General features: G+C 46.6%; 1 protein-coding gene across 4 annotated transcripts in view; it reads right to left on the bottom strand.

Annotated features, from left to right (window-relative positions):
• Positions 1-23,049, bottom strand: part of LOC106563898 (exocyst complex component 6) — a 272,390-nt gene extending 249,341 nt beyond the window's left edge. For 2 of the 4 annotated variants that reach the window (XM_045714200.2, XM_045714203.2), the window contains exon 1: positions 22,848-23,049. In XM_045714200.2, the coding sequence (XP_045570156.1) occupies positions 22,848-22,981 (134 nt within the window). In that variant the 5' untranslated portion in view covers positions 22,982-23,049. Of the gene's footprint in view, positions 1-22,225; positions 22,419-22,847 lie in introns of those variants that run through there. The other 2 variants (XM_082978789.1, XM_045714204.2) reach the window with 1 other exon arrangement.
• Between the last annotated feature and the right edge of the window lie 752 nt (positions 23,050-23,801).

Below are 23,801 nucleotides of genomic sequence, written 5' to 3'. Positions count from 1 at the left end.
AAAAATAGTGCACTATATAGGGCACGGGTATTCAACTCTGACCCTACGAGGTCCGGAGCCTGACGGTTTTCTGTTGTACCTGATCATTATTTACACCCACCTGGTGTACCAGGTCTAAGTCAGTGACTCAGAGGGGAACAATGAACTAAAGCAGTAGAACTGGCTTGGAGATCCAGAGTTGAGGATTATATAGGGATTAGTGCCATTTGGGACGGGCCCTAGGCCTTAGGGCTGGGCGGTAATCTGCCATTTGGGACGGGCCTTACGGCTGGGAGGTAAACTGCCATTTGGGACTGGGTCTACTCTGTTCTGTCTGGTGTAACCTAGTGGTAGAGAATGGGTCTACTCTGTTCTGTCTGGTGTAACCTAGTCCTAGTGGTAGAGAATGGATCTACTCTGTTCTGTATGGTGTAACCTAGTGGTAGAGAATGGGTCTACTCTGTTCTGTCAGCTACAGTCAAGACTAGCTAACTGGTAGCAGAGAGAGAGAGAGCGAGAGAGAGAGCAGTAACCAAGGTAACTCAGCTACAGTCAAGACTAGCTAACTGGTAGCAGAGAGAGAGAGAGAACAGTAACCAAGGCAACTCTGCTACAGTCAAGACTAGCTAACTGGTAGCAGAGAGAGAGAGAGAACAGTAACCAAGGCAACTCTGCTACAGTCAAGACTAGCTAACTGGTAGCAGAGAGAGAGAGAGAACAGTAACCAAGGCAACTCAGCTACAGTCAAGACTAGCTAACTGGTAGCAGAGAGAGAGAGAGAACAGTAACCAAGGCAACTCAGCTACAGTCAAGACTAGCTAACTGGTAGCAGAGAGAGAGAGAGAACAGTAACCAAGGCAACTCAGCTACAGTCAAGACTAGCTAACTGGTAGCAGAGAGAGAGAACAGTAACCAAGGCAACTCAGCTACAGTCAAGAGAGAGAGAGAGAGAGAGAGAGAGAGAGAGAGAGAGAGAGAGAGAGAGAGAGAGAGAGAGAGAGAGAGAGAGAGAGAGAGAGAGAGAGCGCAGTAACCAAGGTAACAGCTACAGTCAAGACTAGCTAACTGGTAGCAGAGAGAGAGAGAGAACAGTAACCAAGGCAACTCTGCTACAGTCAAGACTAGCTAACTGGTAGCAGAGAGAGAGAACAGTAACCAAGGCAACTCAGCTACAGTCAAGACTAGCTAACTGGTAGCAGAGAGAGAGAACAGTAACCAAGGCAACTCAGCTAGTCAAGACTAGCTAACTGGTAGCAGAGAGAGAGAGAGAGAGCAGTAACCAAGGCAACTCTGATACAGTCAAGACTAGCTAACTGGTAGCAGAGAGAGAGAACAGTAACCAAGGCAACTCAGCTACAGTCAAGACTAGCTAACTGGTAGCAGAGAGAGAGAGAACAGTAACCAAGGCAACTCTGCTACAGTCAAGACTAGCTAACTGGTAGCAGAGAGAGAGAACAGTAACCAAGGCAACTCAGCTACAGTCAAGACTAGCTAACTGGTATTTGAGAGAGAGAGAGAGAACAGTAACCAAGGCAACTCAGCTACAGTCAAGACTAGCTAACTGGTAGCAGAGAGAGAGAGAGAACAGTAACCAAGGCAACTCATCTACAGTCAACACTAGCTAACTGGTAGCAGAGAGAGAACAGTAACCAAGGCAACTCTGCTACAGTCAACACTAGCTAACTGGTAGCAGAGAGAGAGAACAGTAACCAAGGCAACTCTGCTACAGTCAACACTAGCTAACTGGTAGCAGAGAGAGAACAGTAACCAAGGCAACTCTGCTACAGACAACACTAGCTAACTGGTAGCAGAGAGAGAACAGTAACCAAGGCAACTCTGCTACAGTCAACACTAGCTAACTGGTAGCAGAGAGAGAACAGTAACCAAGGCAACTCTGCTACAGTCAACACTAGCTAACTGGTAGCAGAGAGAGAACAGTAACCAAGGCAACTCTGCTACAGTCAACACTAGCTAACTGGTAGCAGAGAGAGAACAGTAACCAAGGCAACTCTGCTACAGTCAACACTAGCTAACTGGTAGCAGAGAGAGAACAGTAACCAAGGCAACTCTGCTACAGTCAACACTAGCTAACTGGTAGCAGAGAGAGAACAGTAACCAAGGCAACTCTGCTACAGTCAACACTAGCTAACTGGTAGCAGAGAGAGAACAGTAACCAAGGCAACTCTGCTACAGTCAACACTAGCTAACTGGTAGCAGAGAGAGAACAGTTACCAAGGCAACTCTGCTACAGTCAACACTAGCTAACTGGTAGCAGAGAGAGACAGAGAGACAGAGAGAGAGAGAGAGAGAGAGAGACTTTTTGTCTTTCTTTACTGAAACATTCTCATTTCATTTAAAACTCACCACCCAACCTCCCCCTTAAAAATAAAACCAAAAATACATCCTGTAATGCATACATGTACCATACTCGCCTTTCCAGCAACCACATGATACAAGCCAACATCACAATACTCAAGACAATACCCACTCCTACAACCGTATATCCAAAACATCTTCCCCAGCTATACAGACAGCCCCCCCAACACACCATATCTCCTGAAACATCTCCACACTTTTTATCATTTTATAGAACTCAAACTCAACCCTAAGGCACGCAGAGACCATCCCATTAAACAATAATAAAGGGTCTGTTATCCCCCCACCTTTGACCCTGTTCCTCCTTGTTAGCCAAATAGCTAACTTTGCCTGAGCAAACAGAAAATTCAACAAAACACATTTTTCCTTCTCCTTACTTGAATACCTGTATCCCATTATGAACACCCCAACAGTAAAGACCACCCCCAACCTCTCACACAGACATTCCAACAGAGACATTAATGGCATTAATCTGGTGCACACAGAAAACACATGAATCACAGTTTCTTTCATTTTACAGAAAGGACACTCCTGCCCGACTCCCGGTTCAACCCGTGCCAACCAGCTGTTAGTGGCCAGGGCACCATGTAGAACCCTCCACTGGAGGTCCCCTGACCTCTTTGGTACTGGGGGTTTGTAGAGCCCCCTCCATCTAAAACCCACCATACTCTCCACCCCACATACCCCCTGCCACTGATGTGCCTTCACTCCTGTAAGGCTCCTAATGTTCCTCACCTTAACACAGAGGTTGTAGAGGGCTTTACCTCCCACCCCTTCAAACTCCCCCAGGCTCGGAGTGTTAAAATCTAACAAGTCCTCCAGACCCCCTTGCCAGTCTCCAGTCTCTGCCGTCACCTGCAGTGGCGGAAACATTGGTGGCCCCTCTCCCTTTGGCTGCTCAAACATCCCCCTTACCGGCTCAGACAGTGCCTCCTGGACCTCCTCCAGGAATCTCTCCAGCAGCCTAAGAGACGTTATTCCTGTTTGCTGTGCCAAGACTTCCGGGCTTTTCCACCCCTCCTCTCCCAGGAGTCTCAAGTCACCCAGCCTTTTTACACCCCCTGCCATCAGTTGCCTCTGCAGGGTGGCCGACTGGACCAATCTCAAAGGGATGGCTGGGTTGTGGAAGATAGGCTCCTCCCACACCCACAGCCCAGGCTCCACACCCCCTTCTCGTGTGTGCCTTAGCAGCTGCCAGGCCCTCAGCACCGCAGAGTAAAAATCTGAGAGACCTGCTGTACTCAGCCTCTCCAGCTTCATGAGGAACAGCTGCCGGTCCAACCCTAAATCTCCAGCTCTCCTCAGCAGCGCGCATGCTGGTTCCCTCCAGCCAACATCAGTATGGTACAGCAGTCTCTGTGCCGCCTTTAGCCGGAAAGCAGCCATCCTGCTCTCCAGTTCCACCAGGCCCTGTCCTCCTTCGTGGACGGTCATATACAACACTGCCGCCCTCAGCCAGTGATGGCCCGACCAGAAGAAGTCCACCAGCTTGCGTTGCAGGTCTGCAAGCAGACCGGCGGGGGGGTTGAGGACAGCCAGTTTATGCCACAGGGAAGATGCCACCAGGTTGTTAATTATCAGCACCCTCCCTCTATATGACACTTGGGACAGGAGCCACCTCCACCTGGCCAGTCTTGACACCACTGCCTGTGACAGCCCCTCCCAGTTCTTCCTGACCCACCTCTCCGAGCCCAGGTACACCCCCAACACTTTAAGCCCTTCACAACCCCACTGCAAACCCCCTGGAAGCAGAGGAGGAGCCCTATCCCCCCATGCCCCACATAACAGAGCTTTGCTCTTGCCCCAGTTTACCTTAGCTGATGAAGCTCCCTCGTACACCTTCAGACTGGTCTCCAGTGCCTGCATATCCTTACCATCCCTGACCATCACAGAAACATCATCTGAATATGCTGACACTGCTATGCCTGTCACCACACCCATACCTGTCCAGCACACTCCCTGCAGTCTCCTGCGTAGCAGGCCTAAAAAAGGCTCAATGGCTAATGTGTATAACTGCCCAGATAGAGGGCATCCTTGTCTAATGCCCCGTCTCACCCAGACTGGCCTACTGAGCCCCCCTCCCACCTTAACCATACATGATGCCCCAGCATACAACAGCTTCACACAGGTCAAAAAACTCCTCCCAAACCCAAACACAGACATCACATTAAACAGATATTCATGGTCCACTCTGTCAAAAGCCTTCTCTTGATCTAAAGAGACCAGTCCAAAGTTCACATTAGAACCTCTCGACAAGTCCAACATGTCCCTAATTAAGAACAGGTTGTCCGTGATTGAGCGTCCCGGTACACAATATGTTTGGTCCTTATGTACTATCGAGTCCAAGTGGGACTTCAGTCTGTTAGAGAGGACCTTGGCAAATATCTTGTAGTCCGCACAGAGCAATGCCACAGGCCTCCAGTTCTTAAGTTCACACAAGTCCCCTTTTTTGGGCAGGAGAGTCAGAGCCGCCCGACGGCAGCTCATCGGCAACTCTCCTACCCCGACGCATTCACGCAACACGCAAAAGAAGTCCTGTCCAATTATTCCCCAGAATTTTTTATAAAACTCCACTGGGAGTCCATCGACCCCCGGTGCACGACCGGGGGACATCTGGGTTACGGCCTCTGCCAGTTCATGGGACAACAGAGGAACGTCCAAATCGTCCCTCTGTGCCAGAGAGAGTTTAGGGAGTTCTGTGAACAAGACCTGAGCACACAAAGGATCACACTCTTCTGCCCTATACAATTCAGTATAAAACTCCACAGTCCACTCCCGCATCTCACCCACCACAGAGGTCACCCGCCCATCAGACAGCCGTAGACAATGCATACCCTTGGCTTCACTGCTCTGTCTTTCCAAACCAAAGAAGAAGGAGCTGGGAGCATCCATCTCCTTGAGCATGGAGAATCTAGCTCTTACAAGTGCTCCCTTTGCTTTAACCTGGAAAAAACTGCCCAGGTCCCTGCGTAATTCAGCTAAATTAGCCTGGAGGCCTACATTGCCTTGCCCCACCATCTCTACCTCCATCTCACTAATACACCGCTCTAGTTCCCCCAATACTCTCCTAGCCTCTGAGGATGAGAGAGCTGTGTATTGTTGACAGAAAAGCCGAATTTGGACTTTCCCCACATCCCACCATTGGCTCAGAGACTCATACTCCTCTATTTGCTGCCTCCACCTTTCCCAGAAGGTCTGGAAACCTGCGCAAAAAGTGGCATCTTGTAAGAGCTTTACATTGAATTTCCAATAGGATGCCTGCCGGGGCCCTGGTGAAATAGACAGCCGAGCCATGGTTATGTGATGATCGGAAAACCCCACCGGGAGAATGGTAGCGCCCAACAGCCTATTGCTCCGATTCCTAGACATATAAAACCGATCAAGTCGGGCTGCACTCACCCTAGCCCCAAAAACCTTCACCCATGTGTACTGTCTTGTGTTCGGATGTTTAGTTCTCCAAACATCCACTAAGTCGAACTGATTAATAATGTCCCTTAACACTCCCACTGACACTGAATGAGGCTCTTCCCCATTTCTGTCTTTTGTAAAATCCATTGTGCAGTTCCAGTCCCCTCCGACCACCAGTGTCTCCTCAGGCGCTACCTGTGAGAGTTCCTGTCTAAGACTCCCAAATAGAACCCCTCTTTCTCTCCCTGTGTTAGGCGCATACACATTTATAAAGACAAAACCCATGTTGTTAATTTCTGCTTTAACAACAAGGAGCCTACCCCTACACACCTCCTTTGAGGAGCACATTTTTACAGACAGACCCGGTGCAAAAAGGACTGCCACTCCTGCACTAAGATTTGTCCCATGGCTCAACACACTTGCCCCTTTCCACCAGAGCCCCCAATCGACTTCATTCAACACATCACTATGTGTCTCCTGCAGAAACAACACCTGTACTTTTTTTTGTTTTACATATTCACCCAACACACTCATCTTTCCCGCATCTCTGGCGCCATTTATATTGAGCGAGCCTACCCGTAGAGTCTCCATAAGAAGTGGGAGAAAAGCCAGCAGAGAAAAAAGACCAATAACAAAGCTCAAAAACCCCAGTGTCAGAAAGAAAGTATACATCTAAACAGTGTCCGAAGGTAAACCCTTACGCACTGTTGTGACCCACTTCCTCAACCTAAACCGTTTCCTGGGTGAGAGGACACCATGCCCCTCATTTTTCACAGCATGTTGTACTGATCGTACAAACTTTCTTGAATCAGGGAAAAAAGCCTCAAGATTAACTTTTTTCCCCTTGGTCTCATTCAGGAACCTTGTCAGTTCTCTCAACGTGTACTTAGACCCCTCTGCTTGACTTGCTGTCAGCTCCGGGCCTATTGAAGAGGAGTCTGAAAAAAATATCTCCTCATCCTCTTCCTCAGACTCACTTTCCTCCTCATCTCTATCTCCCACCCTGACCACCTGCTCTTCCTCTCTGGTCATGGCATCCCCCACAGCAACAGGCAAAATTTCCATTGTGCCTTTAACCACACCCTTTTTCCTTTTCCGCTTGGCACCCTCCTCCTCCCCCCTAGTCTCTTACACTTCCCCACTATACTCTCCTCATCCACTAGCATAACCTGACTAGACCTAGCATCCTCTACACCACCCTCCATAGCATGACTAGGCCCAGCATCATTTACACCATCCTCCATATCATAGCTAAGCCCAGCCTCAGCTACCCCACCATCTCTAGCCTGACTAGGCTTAGCCTCCACTACCCCACCATCTCTAGCCTGACTAGACCCAGCCTCCGCTACACCACCATCTCTAGCCTGACTAGACCCAGCCTCCACTACACCACCATCTCTAGTCTGACTAGACCCAGCCTCCTCTACCCCACCATCTCTTGCCTTACTAGACCCAGCCTCAGCTACCCCACCATCCCTGGTATGACTAGGCCCAGCCTCTGCTGTCTGCATCTCATTTCCCCCTGCACTTTGACCTCGATTTCCCCCACCGGCGCTTGTACCCTCACTTTGTCTACGGCCTTTATGTGGGCACGCAAAGCTCTTATGCCCCAAATCCCCACACTCAAAACACCGTAGACTGTCTGTGCTGGCAAACCCTGCATAGAGCCCCTCCCCATGCCTCACTTTAAAATGCACATTTAGCTGTTGCTCATTGTTGTTCAGAAACATAAACACTTGCCTCCGGAACGAAACAACGTGCTTAACAGCAGCTGCCTGAAAACCTGCCGACAGTACACGAAACCCGCTAGCAAACTTACCAAAACGACTCAGCTCTTTCCTGATTTGATCGTCCGTAATAAACGGAGGTAAATTTGCAACAACTACTCTTCTCGAAGGGGTAGAAAGAGGTAAAACTGGCACCAACACATCCCTTACAAATATTCCGCTAGCAATTAGCCTACCAACCAAATTTTCTCTTTTCATGAACACCACCACCGCTTTGTTCATTCTAGAAGCAGAATGTATAAATTCAGCTCCTACCTGTTCGCCGACCGCGAGCAGAACCTCCTCCACCTTAACTCCATTCTCAGGAACACACCTGAATCCATGCCGTATCGACAGCGTCTCCTCCGCGCTAGGCTGAGAAGCCATCGCGCATACCACACCTTGCAAACCCCAGAAACCTTACTCTGTCTTCTTCCACCCTAACTCTGAAAAAAAAACGGTGGATACCGCTAAAACAAATATTGCATTAACCCTCCACCATAGAAAATAAAATGTAAGAAAAAGATCAAGAAAAGAGTCTAGAAAGTTAGTTAGGCCAGAGTCCTCCGCACCAAACACTCAAACTACAAAAAACTCCCAGAGAGAGAGAGAGAGAGAGAGAGAGAGAGAGAGAGAGAGAGAGAGAGAGAGAGAGAGAGAGAGAGAGAGAGAGAGAGATAACCAAGGTAACTCAGCTACAGTCAAGACTAGCTAACTGGTAGCAGAGAGAGAGAGAGAGAGAGAGAGCAGTAACCAAGGCAACTCTGCTACAGTCAACACTAGCTAACTGCTAGCAGAGAGAGAGAGAACAGTAACCAAGGCAACTCTGCTACAGTCAAGAATAGCTAACTGGTAGCAGAGAGAGAGAACAGTAACCAAGGCAACTCAGCTACAGTCAAGACTAGCTAACTGGTAGCAGAGAGAGAGAGAGCAGTAACCAAGGCAACTCTGCTACAGTCAAGACTAGCTAACTGGTAGCAGAGAGAGAGAGAACAGTAACCAAGGCAACTCTGCTACAGTCAAGACTAGCTAACTGGTAGCAGAGAGAGAGAACAGTAACCAAGGCAACTCAGCTACAGTCAAGACTAGCTAACTGGTAGCAGAGAGAGAGAGAGAGAGAGAGAGAGAGCAGTAACCAAGGCAACTCTGCTACAGTCAACACTAGCTAACTGCTAGCAGAGAGAGAGAGAACAGTAACCAAGGCAACTCTGCTACAGTCAAGACTAGCTAACTGGTAGCAGAGAGAGAGAGAGAACAGTAACCAAGGCAACTCAGCTACAGTCAAGACTAGCTAACTGGTAGCAGAGAGAGAGAGAGAACAGTAACCAAGGCAACTCAGCTACAGTCAAGACTAGCTAACTGGTAGCAGAGAGAGAGAGAACAGTAACCAAGACAACTCAGCTACAGTCAAGACTAGCTAACTGGTAGCAGAGAGAGAGAGAGAGAGAGAGAGAGAGAGAGAGAGAGAGAGAGAGAGAGAGAGAACAGTAACCAAGGCAACTCAGCTACAGTCAAGACTAGCTAACTGGTAGCAGCTACAATGTTATTTATCACCACATAACGGTGCCTGTCTTTACTGGAGTAGCCTAGAGAAGGCTAATTAAAGCTACATGCTATGTGTTTTCTCCCCAACCCCATTCGGATAAAACAGCCTATCCGTTGCTGCTTGTCACCTACTCCTCATTTCACCAACTTTATGTCGTAAGTTTGCATCCCATTACTTAACTCTCAGTCCACTTCCTACACATTGAGCCTCTTCGATTTGGTCAACAAACAACAAGCTAAGTGACACATGAAGTCTACCGGGCACATGTAATAAAAAAACAACATTGAAAAGTTTTTGTCGTTTTTATCAAATTAAGCATTTGAAATGTCATGATATCTCCTTCTATGCAACAATGCCGCATAATTATTATTTTTCCCCATTTAGAAAAAGCCTGTGTTTTTAAAAATAGTCTCACAAGTATTAGAATATTTAAAACGTCTGTTTGGGATATTTTGATATTCTAATAACCATGCAGATCCCTTGAACACACACCCCACCCAGATCACAATTTAGCCAGTTTGTCTCGTTCCCCGGAATGAGCCACACATCTCCTGTGTTAGAAAGTAGAAGAGAACATGAAACCATTGCTGTGTAAAATCAGTGATGCTTGGGAAGGAAATGAACACGAACACAGGGTGTGGTACAACAGCAAACCTCACGTGTTTGTGAAATAACTAAAAGAAGCAAAGAGAGATCACTGATATATACTGCTCAAAAAAATAAAGGGAACACTTAAACAACACATCCTAGATCTGAATGAAAGAAATAATCTTATTAAATACTTTTTTCTTTACATAGTTGAATGTGCTGACAACAAAATCACACAAAAATAATCAATGGAAATCCAATTTATCAACCCATGGAGGTCTGGATTTGGAGTCACACTCAAAATTAAAGTGGAAAACCACACTACAGGCTGATCCAACTTTGATGTAATGTCCTTAAAACAAGTCAAAATGAGGCTCAGTAGTGTGTGTGGCCTCCACGTGCCTGTATGACCTCCCTACAACGCCTGGGCATGCTCCTGATGAGGTGGCGGATGGTCTCCTGAGGGATCTCCTCCCAGACCTGGACTAAAGCATCCGCCAACTCCTGGACAGTCTGTGGTGCAACGTGGCGTTGGTGGATGGAGCGAGACATGATGTGCTCAATTGGATTCAGGTCTGGGGAACGGGCGGGCCAGTCCATAGCATCAATGCCTTCCTCTTGCAGGAACTGCTGACACACTCCAGCCACATGAGGTCTACCATTGTCTTGCATTAGGAGGAACCCAGGGCCAACTGCACCAGCATATGGTCTCACAAGGGTTCTGAGGATCTCATCTCGGTACCTAATGGCAGTCAGGCTACCTCTGGCGAGCACATGGAGGGCTGTGCGGCCCCCCAAAGAAATGCCACCCCACACCATGACTGACCCATCGCCAATCCGGTCATGCTGGAGGATGTTGCAGGCAGCAGAACGTTCTCCACGGCGTCTCCAGACTCTGTCACGTCTGTCACGTGCTCAGTGTGAACCTGCTTTCATCTGTGAAGAGCACAGGGCGCCAGTGGCGAATTTGCCAATCTTGGTGTTCTCTAGCAAATGCCAAACGTCCTGCACGGTGTTGGGCTGTAAGCACAACCCCCACCTGTGGACGTCGGGCCCTCATACCACCCTCATGGAGTCTGTTTCTGACCGTTTGAGCAGACACATGCACATTTGTGGCCTGCTGGAGGTCATTTTGCAGGGCTCTGGCAGTGCTTCTCCTGCTACTCCTTGCACAAAAGCGGAGGTAGCGGGTTGTTGCCCTCCTACGGCCTCCTCCACGTCTCCTGATGTACTGGCCTGTCTCCTGGTAGCGCCTCCATGCTCTGGACACTACGCTGACAGATACAGCAAACCTTCTTGCCACATTGATGTGCCATCCTGGATGAGCTGCACTACCTGAGCCATTTGTGTGGGTTGTAGACTCCGTCTCATGCTACCACTAGAGTGAAAGCACCGCCAGCATTCAAAAGTGACCAAAACATCAGCCAGGAAGCATAGGAACTGAGAAGTGGTTACCACCTGCAGAACCACTCCTTTATTGGGGGTGTCTTGCTAATTGCCTATAATTTCCACCTGTTGTCTATTCCATTTGCACAACAGCATGTGAAATGTATTGTCAATCAGTGTTGCTTCCTAAGTGGACAGTTTGATTTCACAGAAGTGTGATTGACTTGGAGTTACATTGTGTTGTTTAAGTGTTCCCTTTATTTTTTTGAGCAGTGTATATATATATATATATATATATATATATAGCGCCTACAAAATCAGTTGATTTGTCTGTTTACGTTTTTAATTTCCTTCAGGGTTTCGCTTTTTTTTTAAAATCACACTTTAAAAAACCCCCAACAAAAACAGAATTGGATCTTCCAAGTCTTACAACAATACTTAACCCACTTTTGAGGTCTGTTCAAAAAAAAAAAAAAAAAAATGAAGAAATGTACATTTTGGGGTGTAATGTCCCTTCAATTGAAGTGCGCACCAGCCAGACCGTTTGGTGAGCTATGTTTCTGCGGCGCTCACGTGAGTTTGCAAAACAAATGGCCACTGGATTAATGCAAATAACCATGATATCGTTCAGCCAGGCTACTTTGTAGTTAATATTTAATTTAGAAGGTTTTTTTTTTAGGGGGGGGGAGCATATCCATCTCTCCCAGAAGGTTATCATTAGCATCATTGCTAATGGCTCCACAAAAGTGTAGACGGCCACACACACACACACACACACACACACACACACACACACACACACACACCTGTACCGTTTCAGAAAGTTGTTGGAAAATAAGAATCACTGATGCATTTTGGTCATGTGGTATTTGATTAACTTGGTGAAATTATACAAATGTTCAAGTAAGTTCAATACATTTAGTTGATTACCTACTAAAGTTCAATACATTTAGTTGATTACCAACTAAAGTTCAATACATTTAGTTGATTACCTACGAAAGTTCAATACATTTAGTTGATTACCTACTAAAGTTCAATACATTTAGTTGATTACCTACTAAAGTTCAATACATTTAGTTGATTACCTACTAAAGTTCAATACATTTAATTGATTACCTACTAAAGTTCAATACATTTAGTTGATTACCTACTAAAGTTCAATACATTTAGTTGATTACCTACTAAAGTGCAATACATTTTTGAATATTGTTGAATTGTGTTTTAATGTGTGGACTAGGGCCCTACTGATAAGACAGACTTTCTAGGGCCCTACTGATAGACAGACTTTCTAGGGCCCTAATGACAGACAGACTTTCTAGGGCCCTACTGATAGACAGACTTTCTAGGGCCCTACTGACAGACAGACTTTCTAGGGCCCTACTGATAAGACAGACTTTCTAGGGCCCTACTGATAAGACAGACTTTCTAGGGCCCTACTGATAAACAGACTTTCTAGGGCCCTACTGATAAACAGACTTTCTAGGGCCCTACTGATATACAGACTTTCTAGGGCCCTACTGACAGACAGACTTTCTAGGTCCCTACTGTTAGAGAAGTGCTGATTTGTTGCTCTTTACACAGAACAGCGTGACCCCGTCCATGCTACTTCCCTATGACCTTGTCCAAGAGCAGTTTAACCTCATTATACTACCTTTCTATATTCATTCTCACTAATCAACATGAGGCTGAAACAAAAGAGTGAACTTGTGCCAGGTGATAAAACGTTCGATGGGGACAGATGTTTTCCTCTGGTCACAATGCAGGAGGACGACGACAGCTCGTTTCAACCCCCAAAACAGCCTCGGGAAAACAGTCCATCTTTCAAACGTTTTGGGCGCCTCCCCCCCTCCCCCTGTCATGCAGTGATATCCTGATTGGCTGTGGCGGTTAGAGAGAGAGAGAGAGAGAGAGAGAGAGAGAGAGCCAGGCTGCAGGTGCTTCCTGTGGGGCAGAGGGAAGAGCTAGAGCATAAGGGGGGAGAGGGGAAAGAACTCAGGCTTCCTCTGGCCTGCAGATTGAAGAGGGTGAGACACAGAACACCCAGCCTGGCACCATTGTGCTCAAACCCCCCCCAACTCCACTCCCCGGGACACTGGCTGTGCACGACAGCGAGACAAACCAACCGCTCCGTCACTGACATCAATGAGCCAGGAGAAGCAACAACAACAAAATAAAAAAATCTGGGAATAACTAATACGAATGGAAATGAAGGCGCTGTGGAGCACCTTGCACTGACTAACCCAGATATAACCTTGGCTCCTAACTGCGAGCCAACTGTGATTTGTGAGAGAAAAAAAGGGGCCGTTGTGACAAGAGCATGACGCCCATTAGCAACAGTCTGTCCAAGTTATCGACAAACTAAATGTTTTTTTTTATAAATTAGGCTCCAGAATCCTGCATCGATGTCCTGATCTTGATTCACACAAAAAAATAACATTTGACTCGTTCCATTAGGAAAAATGGTCATTCGCTGAAGAACTGACTTCCAGTGAACAAGCTTTAGTTCGGGTCATAGAATTCCCTCAAATTAAAGACTTTATCCACCACAAATCTGTCGTTATTTCTTTTCAAAAACACGAATTGAAACGGTGTTGGCTTCACTTAAAAAATAAAGAAAAAAGTTGTGTTTGGGTACAAACGTCAAAGTACACGTAGATGCCATATATATACACATAACAACATGCAGCACTCCAACGGACCCAAACGCTCTTACAAAGATGTTCTCAGACATTGTTCGCTCTGGACACCAAGCTGGAGTCAAATCCACGACACACTGGAGAAACGCTGGAGAAGACGATAAATCGCTAAACGGTGAATAAGCTGTTGGAGGGGGAAAAAAACGCTAGAAAACCCACAGCAAAACATGTAATTTGAGAATCATTTAATTGGATCATGGAATCGAAGCTGGTAAAAAATAATAATAATAATAAATCGACAACTTATTGGTCAAGAGAAGCTTGGTCCTTCCCTCTCTGGTAAACATTCCTCATCGCACCGGACCAACGACAAATGGAAACCGGTGTATGATAACACGGCTACATAGCTTTGAGGCAAAATGAATTATTCTTTGCCTCGCAGGAGAGATGGGAACACTGCAGTACCAGGGACAGAGGGTCAGCATCTACCCCGATATGAGAGCAGAGCTACGGGAAACACAAACTACCTGCAATGAGGTGAGAGGACTACTGTTCAAAACCTACCTGTAGGTAGGGTGTGGTTCACCCAGGAACGCTGCTGATCACCTTCAACGGCACCACGACCCTCCCCTTCAACAGCACGACGCGTCCCTTCAACGGCACCATGACCCGCCCCTTCAACAACACCACGACCCTCCCCTTCAACAACACGACGCGCCCCTTCAACGGCACGACACGACCCGCCCCTTCAACGGCACGACCCTCCCCTTCAACGGCACGACCCTCCCCTTCAACGGCACGACCCGCCCCTTCAACAGCACGACACGACGCGCCCCTTCAACGGCACGACACGACGCGCCCCTTCAACGGCACGACACGACGCGCCCCTTCAACGGCACGACGCGCCCCTTCAGCAACGACACGACGCGCCTCTTCAGCAACGACACGACGCGCCCCTTCAGCAACGACACGACGCGCCCCTTCAACAGCACGACACGACGCGCCCCTTCAACAACGACACGACGCGCCCCTTCAGCACCACCACGACGCGCCCCTTCAGCACCACCACGACGCGCCCCTTCAGCAGCACCACCACGTCCCGCCCCTTCAGCACCACCACCACGTCCCGCCCCTTCAGCACCACCACGTCCCGCCCCTTCAGCACCACCACGACCCGCCCCTTCAGCACCACCACGGCCCGCCCCTTCAGCACCACCACGGCCCGCCCCTTCAGCACCACCACGTCCCGCCCCTTCAGCACCACCACGTCCCGCCCCTTCAGCACCACCACATCCCGCCCCTTCAGCATCACCACGTCCCGCCCCTTCAGCACCACGACAACGCCTCTTCCCTCTCAGGAGTTAGAAAAGATTTGGCGTGGGCCCTCAGATCCTCAAAACGTTCTACAGCTACACCATCGAGAGCATCTCGACTGGCTGCATCACCGCCTGGTATAGCAACTGCTTGGCATCCGACCGCAGAGGGTAGTGCGTACCGCCCAGTACGTCACTGGGGACGAGCTCCCTGCCATCCAGGAACTCTATACCAGGCGGTGTCAGAGGCAGGCCCTAAAAATTGGCTTCTTTCTGCTACCTCATGGCAAGGGTTACCAATGCACCAAGTCTAGAACCAATAGGACGGTGAACAGCTTGTCCCCAAACCATAAGACCGCTAAATAGTTAGTTCAATAGTTAACCTCTCTTGGGTAGGGGGCAGTATTTTGACGTCCGGATGAAATGCGTGCCCAAAGTAAACTGTCTGTTACTCAGGCCCAGAAGCTAGGATATGTTTGACTCATCACATACACTGCTGAAATTGTTAACCTGTTAGGGCTAGGGGGCAGTATTGACACGGCCGGATAAAAAACGTACCCGATTTAATCTGGTTACTACTCCTGCCCAGTAACTAGAATATGCATATAATTATTGGCTTTGGATAGAAAACACCCCAAAGTTTCTAAAACTGTTTGAATGGTGTCTGTGAGTATAACAGAACTCAAATGGCAGGCCAAAACCTGAGAAGATTCCATGTAGGAAGTGGCCTGTCTGACAAGTTGTGTTTCATCTTGGGTCTTTTTATTGAAGACTGAGGATCTTTGCAATAACATGACACTTCCTACGGCTCCCATAGGCTCTCAGAGCTCGGGAAAAAGCTGAACGATATCGAGGCAGCCTCTGGCTGAAACACTATCGCGTTTGGCAAGTGGCCGATCAGAGTACTATGGGCTTAGGCGCGTGCCCGAGTCGACCGAATGCTTTATTTTCTTTCGTCTGTTTACCTAAACGCAGATTCCCAATCGGAATATTATCGCTTTTTTTATGAGAAAAATGGCATAAAAATTGATTTTAAACAGCGGTTGACATGCTTCGAAGTACGGTAATGGAATATTTAGAATTTTTCTGTCACGAATTGCGCCATGCTCGTCACCCTTATTTACCCTTTCGGATAGTGTCTTGAACGCACGAACAAAATGCCGCTGTTTGGATATAACTATGGATTATTTTGAACCAAACCAACATTTGTTATTGAAGTAGAAGTCCTGGGAGTGTATTCTGACGAAGACAGCAAAGGTAATAACAAATTACCTATAGTAAATCTGACTTTGGTGAGTGCTAAACTTGCTGGGTGTCTAAATAGCTAGCCCTGTGATGCCGGGCTATCTACTGAGAATATTGCAAAATGTGCTTTCACCGAAAAGCTATTTTAAAATCGGACATATCGAGTGCATAGAGGAGTTCTGTATCTATAATTCTTAAAATAATTGTTATGCTTTTTGTGAACGTTTATCGTGAGTAATTTAGTAAATTCACCGGCAGTGTTCGGTGGGAATGCTAGTCACATGCTAGTCACATGCTAATGTAAAAAGCTGTTTTTTGATATAAATATGAACTTGATTGAACAAAACATGCATGTATTGTATAACATAATGTCCTAGGGTTGTCATCTGATGAAGATCATCAAAGTGCTGATCAAAGTGATCATCAAAGTTAGTGCTGCATTTAGCTGTGGTTTGGGTGTATGTGACATTATATGCTAGCTTGAAAAATGGGTGTCTGATTATTTCTGGCTGGGTACTCTGCTGACATAATCTAATGTTTTGCTTTCGTTGTAAAGCCTTTTTGAAATCGGATAGTGTGGTTAGATTAATGAGAGTCTTGTCTTTAAAATGGTGTAAAATAGTCATATGTTTGAACAATTGAAGTTTTTGCATTTTTGAGGTTTTTGAATAACGCGCCACGGGATTACACTGGCTGTTACGTAGGTGGGACGATTTGGTGCCACCTACCCTAGAGAGGTTCATGATCTATCCTGTTGCTTATTCACGTATCTACTGCAATTACCTGTAGCCCTGCACATGGACTTGGTACTGGTACAGGTAGCCTAGTGGTTAGAGCGTTGGGCAAGTAACCCAAAGGTGGCTGAATCGAATCCCAAGCTGACAAGGTAAAAATCTGTTGTTCTGCCCGTGAGCAAAGTAGTTAACCCACTGGATGATGATTATGGCAGCCCTCCACCACTTCTCTGATGGGGTTGGGTTAAATGCGGAAGACTCATTTCAGTTGAAGGCATTCAGTTGTAAAACTGACTAGGTATCCACCCCCTTTCTATATAGCCAAGTTATTACCTCGTACCCCTGCACACGGACTTGGTACTGCTACCCTGTATCTATAGCCATGTTATTACCTCGTACCCCTGCACGCGGACTTGGTACTGGTACCCTGTATCTATAGCCAAGTTGTCGTTACTCATTTTGTATTGCTTATGACTTTTATTATAAAACTGTTCTATTATTTCTCTATGGTCTTTCTCTCTGCGTTGTTGGGAAGGACCAGTCAGTCAGCATTTCACTGTTAGTCTACACCTGTTGTTTACCAAGCATGTGACACAATCTGATTTAGATGGAAAGGCCTGTAATCGTCCTCTACAAACAAAAACAGACCGGTCTGCCCTAGAAAGCCTATGCAAATTACAAAACCGCCAGAATTACCCAAAATAATACAATGACGTTTGTTTTGGGCTCTAAAATGTGTTTATTATGATCAATTTCGGTCCCCGTGATCAATTATTTTAAAGTTGGCTACAAACAGACATGTAAACAGTGATCTGCTACATAACTAATTAAATAGTGACCCATTCTAACTGCTACATATCTAATTAAATAGTGATCCATTCTAACTGCTACATATCTAATTAAATAGTGATCCATTCTAACTGCTACATATCTAATTAAATAGTGACCCATTCTAACTGCTACATATCTAATTAAATAGTGATCCATTCTAACTGCTACATATCTATTTAAATAGTGATCCATTCTAACTGCTACATATCTAATTAAATAGTGATCCTATCTAACTGCTACATATCTAATTAAATAGTGATCCATTCTAACTGCTACATATCTAATTAAATAGTGATCCATTCTAACTGCTACATATCTATTTAAATAGTGATCCATTCTGATAGTTGCCTTCACACAGGACCACGTGATGATACAGACTAAATCACAGGCCGGCAGGATACGAGGAGGCTCCCGGTTGACTCTCTCAGGTAGGATGAAAACAACTACATCGACCATGATCCTTAGCGATTTTTTGGTGCTATTCTGCAATATGGCGTGCTTCAAATTCAAATACTTCTGGCTTCATGCACCATCGGGAGTTTTCCATAGGAACACGTGGATGACATCAGAGCTATCACCATCTACTGGTTTTCATGTCTATGCCACCCACCCTGCCACCCTGCCAGCCCCACAGTCCAGCCCCCACCCACCCTGCCAGCCCCACAGTCCAGCCCCCACCCACCCTGCCACCCTGCCACCCACCCTGCCAGCCCCACAGTCCAGCCCCCACCCTGCCAGCATCACAGTCCAGCCCCCACCCACCCTGCCAGCATCACAGTCCAGTCCCCACCCACCCTGCCACCCTGCCACCCTGCCAGCCCCACAGTCCAGCCCCCACCCACCCTGCCAGCCCCACAGTCCAGCCCCCACCCAACCTGCCACCCTGCCAGCCCCACAGTCCAGCCCCCACCCACCCTGCCAGCCCCACAGTCCAGCCCCCACCCAACCTGCCACCCTGCCAGCCCCACAGTCCAGCCCCCACCCTGCCAGCATCACAGTCCAGCCCCCACTCACCCTGCCACCCTGCCAGCCCCACAGTCCAGCCCCCACCCACCCTGCCAGCATCACAGTCCAGCCCCCACCCACCCTGCCAGCGTCACAGTCCAGCCCCCACCCTGCCAGCATCACAGTCCAGCCCCCACGCACCCTGCCAGCGCCACAGTCCAGCCCCCAGGCGCCACAGTCCAGCCCCCCAAGCGCCACAGTCCAGCCCCCCAAGCGCCACAGTCCAGCCCCCAAGAACCACAGTCCAGCCCCGGCACCTGTCAGTTGCGGTAAAGGGGCAACTCGTGTTGAAAGAGCCAACAATAACAACCCAATCTGTAGGCCCAGAGGTTGAGTCCAACATGGCACCCTATTCCCTACATAGTGCACTACATTAGACCAGGGCCCTATTCCCTACATAGTGCACTACTTTAGACCAGAGCCCTATTCCTTACATAGTGCACTACTTTAGACCAGAGCCCTATGGGTCCTAGTGCACTACTTTAGACCAGAGCCCTATTCCCTACATAGTGCACTACTTTAGACCAGAGCCTTATTCCCTACATAGTGCACTACTTTAGACCAGAGCCCTATTCCCTACATAGTGCACTACTTTAGACCGGAGCCCTATGGGTCCTTGTGCACTGCATCCGGGGTCATTTGGAAAGCAGATCAGAATGGGCTGAGGAAGTCTGATAAACCAAAGGACGACTGACCGATTCAAACAGACGACTGGCAGGATGGACAAAACAATGAGCCTTGAAGTTGTCGGCACTGGACACAACACACACAGACACACACACACACACACACACACACACACACACACACACACACACACACACACACACACACACACACACACACACACACACTTCAATAAGAGGAAGACTGAAGGTTAACTTCCTAACGATATGAACACACCTTGTTTGCCCTTTGAACTGAAAATCATTAACACACTTTTAGGCACTACTGCAATGTTTCCTGTTGTAATGTCACATGTACAACAAGTACAGTGAAATGACTTCCTGGTTAACTCAATGTATTGCACAGTGTAGGTCTAAAGCTGGAATGTTAAGTTCCCAATGCTATGATGAACCTACTCTAAAATGATGTATTATGACTGGTGTTAACACTAAACTGACACGCAACAAGGAAGTAGCCTAACCTCTATGGCTCAGAGACAATACAATATCCAGGCTGAAACTGGCTGAACAAGGAAACATACCTGTCATCATTTTGACAGAAGCAGCAATGACAGAGTAGATAGATAAGTGGCCCCAGGTCATAACAGGCCTGTTAGGCTATAACAGGTCATAAGAGGCCTTAACAGGCCATAACAGGTCATAACAGGCCTGTTAGGCGATAACAGGCCATAACAGGCCATAACAGGCTATAACAGGCCATAACAGGCCAAGCCCTTGATTATGACTCTCAGTTCCATTACATGACATAAGAGTTTTCTGTACGGGGGAGTTTTGCAAAGAGCCCCGACTCTCAGGCTGAACGTATCACTTGCAGTACGGTTTTGGAAGCATAAGGACTATCCACATCTGGAAGAAATAATAATAATAAAAAAATAAAAAGGTTAAATTCATAAACACCTTTATTAGGGTTAGGGTTCCCACACAGTCATATCTCCATGTTACAGCCCATGTTACAGCGCTTACGGAAAACAGAGTCGACTACCTGTACTAATAAGCTATCTGCTTCTCCTAACACCTGTGTGTACACGGAAGACACGGACCTCACAAATGTGTTATCACTGACAAATACTGTCGACTGCAACTGTGTTAAAACCAGTTTGTGAAATGATTTTTGATGTGATATGAAAGTAGAGAAATGTATGTTTCTAGAACAATACCACAATTTGAGAATCAATTCACCTTTAGATGAAAGTATTTGGCTTGTTTTGGCTTCCAGAACCAATTATCCTTTAAAACAGAACGTGTATGGTCCTTGGACTATACGGATTAAAGTTAGGCTCCTTATTGGTCTATAACACACCACTTTCCCTTCTGGTTGGCTGGTATGCTGCTACCAGGGCTTTATTTCTGTTCTGGAGGGGATAGGGCTGGAGTGGCGTCATTCATTCAAATCCACCCATGCTACAATACACTGTATTTGGCCCCAGCTGTTTTTTGATGTAGAGTATCTAGTTCATTCATTCAAATCCACCCATGCTACAATACACTGTATTTGGCCCCAGTTGTTTTTGATGTAGAGTATCTAGTTAGTCATGGCTAACTAGTAGCTAACTATATTAGGATCCTTTTCTGCTGAATAGACAGCTAGCCGATGACTGATTGCATTATGGATTGCAAGCTAACGTTAGCTAGGTAGCATAGCAAATGATAAATATAGCTATGGCTGTAACGTTACCTAGCTACTTAGCTAATGATAAATATAGCTATGGCTGTAACGTTGGCTGGCTACTTAGCTAATGATAAATATTACTATGGCTGTAACGTTAGCTAGCTACTTAGCTAATGATAAATATAACTATGGCTGTAACGTTAACTAGCCACTTAGCTAGTTAATGATACATTTAGCTACGGCTGTAAGGATAGTTATGTGAGTAATACGTGGCCCAGTTTGTTTGCTAGCTATTTACCAAGCTAACTATACAGTAACCTGACAACGGCGGTGACGTTTAAAGATCACATTGATATAAACAAGAGTCCGTATTATCAAATGAAGCCAGTTAGTAGCCTGCTAATGCAACTAGCTAGTTAGCTAACCTGATAGCTGGCCAACTAGCTAGTTAGCTAACCTGATAGCTGCCCAAACTACCTAGTTAGTGGCCTGCTAATGCAACTAGCTAGTTAGCTAACCTGATAGCTGGCCAATTAGCTAGTTAGTAGCCTGCTAATGCAACTAGCTAGTTAGCTAACCTGATAGCTGCCCAAACTAGCTAGTTAGTGGCCTGCTAATGCAACTAGCTAATTAGTTAACCTGATAGCTGGCCAACTAGCTAGTTAGCTAACCTGATAACTGCCCAACTAGCTAGTTAGCTAACCTGATAACTGCCCAACTAGCTAGTTAGCTAACCTGATAGCTGCCCAACTAGCTAGTTAGCTAACCTGATACCTGGCCCAACAAGCTAGCTAACAACCTTGGACATAACGAGCCACACCCACTTATTGATATTTACAGTTGTGACATGTCACCCTAAATGACATTACAAGCATCATATAAAACGTTATAACACATGACATATGAACATGATGCTTGCCGTGTAAACAGCGGTATGTCTAAAGCTAGCTAACCCTTCTCACAGTAGCATAGGAACAACGGTCTGGAAGATATGTAGCTAACTGACGTTAGCTGGCTTGGAATTCGATGCTAACAGGTCTTTCAATGTACTGTTCTACTTCACCACCAAACGATAAGATAATAAAATACATTTTCTTTAAAATATATATTTCCGTACCGAAGTGTCGGACCGACACAAGCGGTGTCGGTGCTTTCAATTTCTTGTAAAATACGTTCGTGCTCGGTTATACACTCCACGGATTCATTTTCCGCCATGTTGCTGGTCATCATCACAGTGGCAAGCGGTGACAGTGACACTGCGGGGAAACGGGATGGGGGAACGGGAAAGTACCGGACTCGGTCGATAAAGGGCGTAACGTTACCTGTGTGTGATGTTGTAGTGACAGCCTTGAGCTAGGCAGATGTTTACCCTGCTAATAACCCTACCCATCAGTGTAAAATCCGATTTATTAATCACTTAACTGACCTTAGATCAGTAGAGGGGGATCTATGAATGAATAGTCCCTATTTATAAATTGCTATTAGTAGTAACAGAATGAGCACCACCACCAAATAGTATTCTGTCCATGATACATTTCATTTAAAACTGCACTGCTATTGTTAAATTACAAAAGTACCGTAGCTATTTGTACAGATAATTGTTTCCTGGTGAGAATAAAACGAATTGATTGTCATCACAATTAGCTATTATGAATAGATGAAAATGTCTCACATTTGACTAATGAATCTGTTACAATAGTTTTTCCCTTTTTTCCATATTTGGATTAAATTGAAAGTACCTTAAGGTGGTTCCCAGGGACAAGTCCACTGATTCAAGTTCAGCAAAAACATTTCCAAAGCCCTTCTCATCATCTCTACTACCATCCTCTTCAGGAATATCTGGTAAAGGTTTCTCCGCTCTACCGCTGGACATTTCACAATTTCTAGCTTTGTGGAGAGAGTGATGGAAGATGTGTACAGTAGGATATAGCTTTGGCGAGTTCCTGGTCACACACCTCCTGGGGTCAATCAGGCTGTCAGCAGAAGAAAAGCAACGGAGGGGAAAACGTCAACCTTGTGATCCGAGGAACTTTGAATCCAACAAAACAGAGTTAATTGCTTTTTGTTGTTAAATAGTGCCACGAATTACCCCATTCAACATAGAACATTTATAAGACGTATGTAAGGAGTTTATTTCTGGTTAAGTACATTTTCCATGGGGTTTTGAACAACACTCCTTCATAAATACCTTTAATATATTTAGGTGAACTTATTCCATTTTAGGCCACGTGTCAAACTCATTCCACAGAGGGCCAAGTGTCCTCCCTAGTACTTGATTGATTAATTAAGGTCACTAATTAATAAAGGAACTCCCCTCACCTGGTTGTCTAGGTCTCAGTAAGGACCTCCTCTCACCTGGTTGTCTAGGTCTCAGTAAGGACCTCCTCTCACCTGGTTGTCTAGGTCTCAGTAAGGACCTCCTCTCACCTGGTTGTCTAGGTCTCAGTAAGGAACTCTCCTCACCTGGTCGTCTAGGTCTCAGTAAGGAACTCCCCTCACCTGGTTGTCTAGGTCTCAGTAAGGAAATCCCCTCACCTGGTTGTCCAGGTCTCAGTAAGGAACTCCCCTCACCTGGTTGTCTAGGTCTCAGTAAGGAACTCCCCTCACCTGGTTGTCTAGGTCTCAGTAAGGAACTCCCCTCACCTGGTTGTCTAGGTCTCAGTAAGGAACTCCCCTCACCTGGTTGTCCAGGT

The sequence above is a fragment of the Salmo salar genome, chromosome 01 (assembly GCF_965601325.2).
Source record: "Salmo salar chromosome 01, fSalSal1, whole genome shotgun sequence".
NCBI lineage: Eukaryota > Metazoa > Chordata > Actinopteri > Salmoniformes > Salmonidae > Salmo > Salmo salar.
The sequence above is the reverse complement of the archived record's forward strand: the minus strand, read 5'-3'. Positions and strand labels throughout refer to the sequence as shown.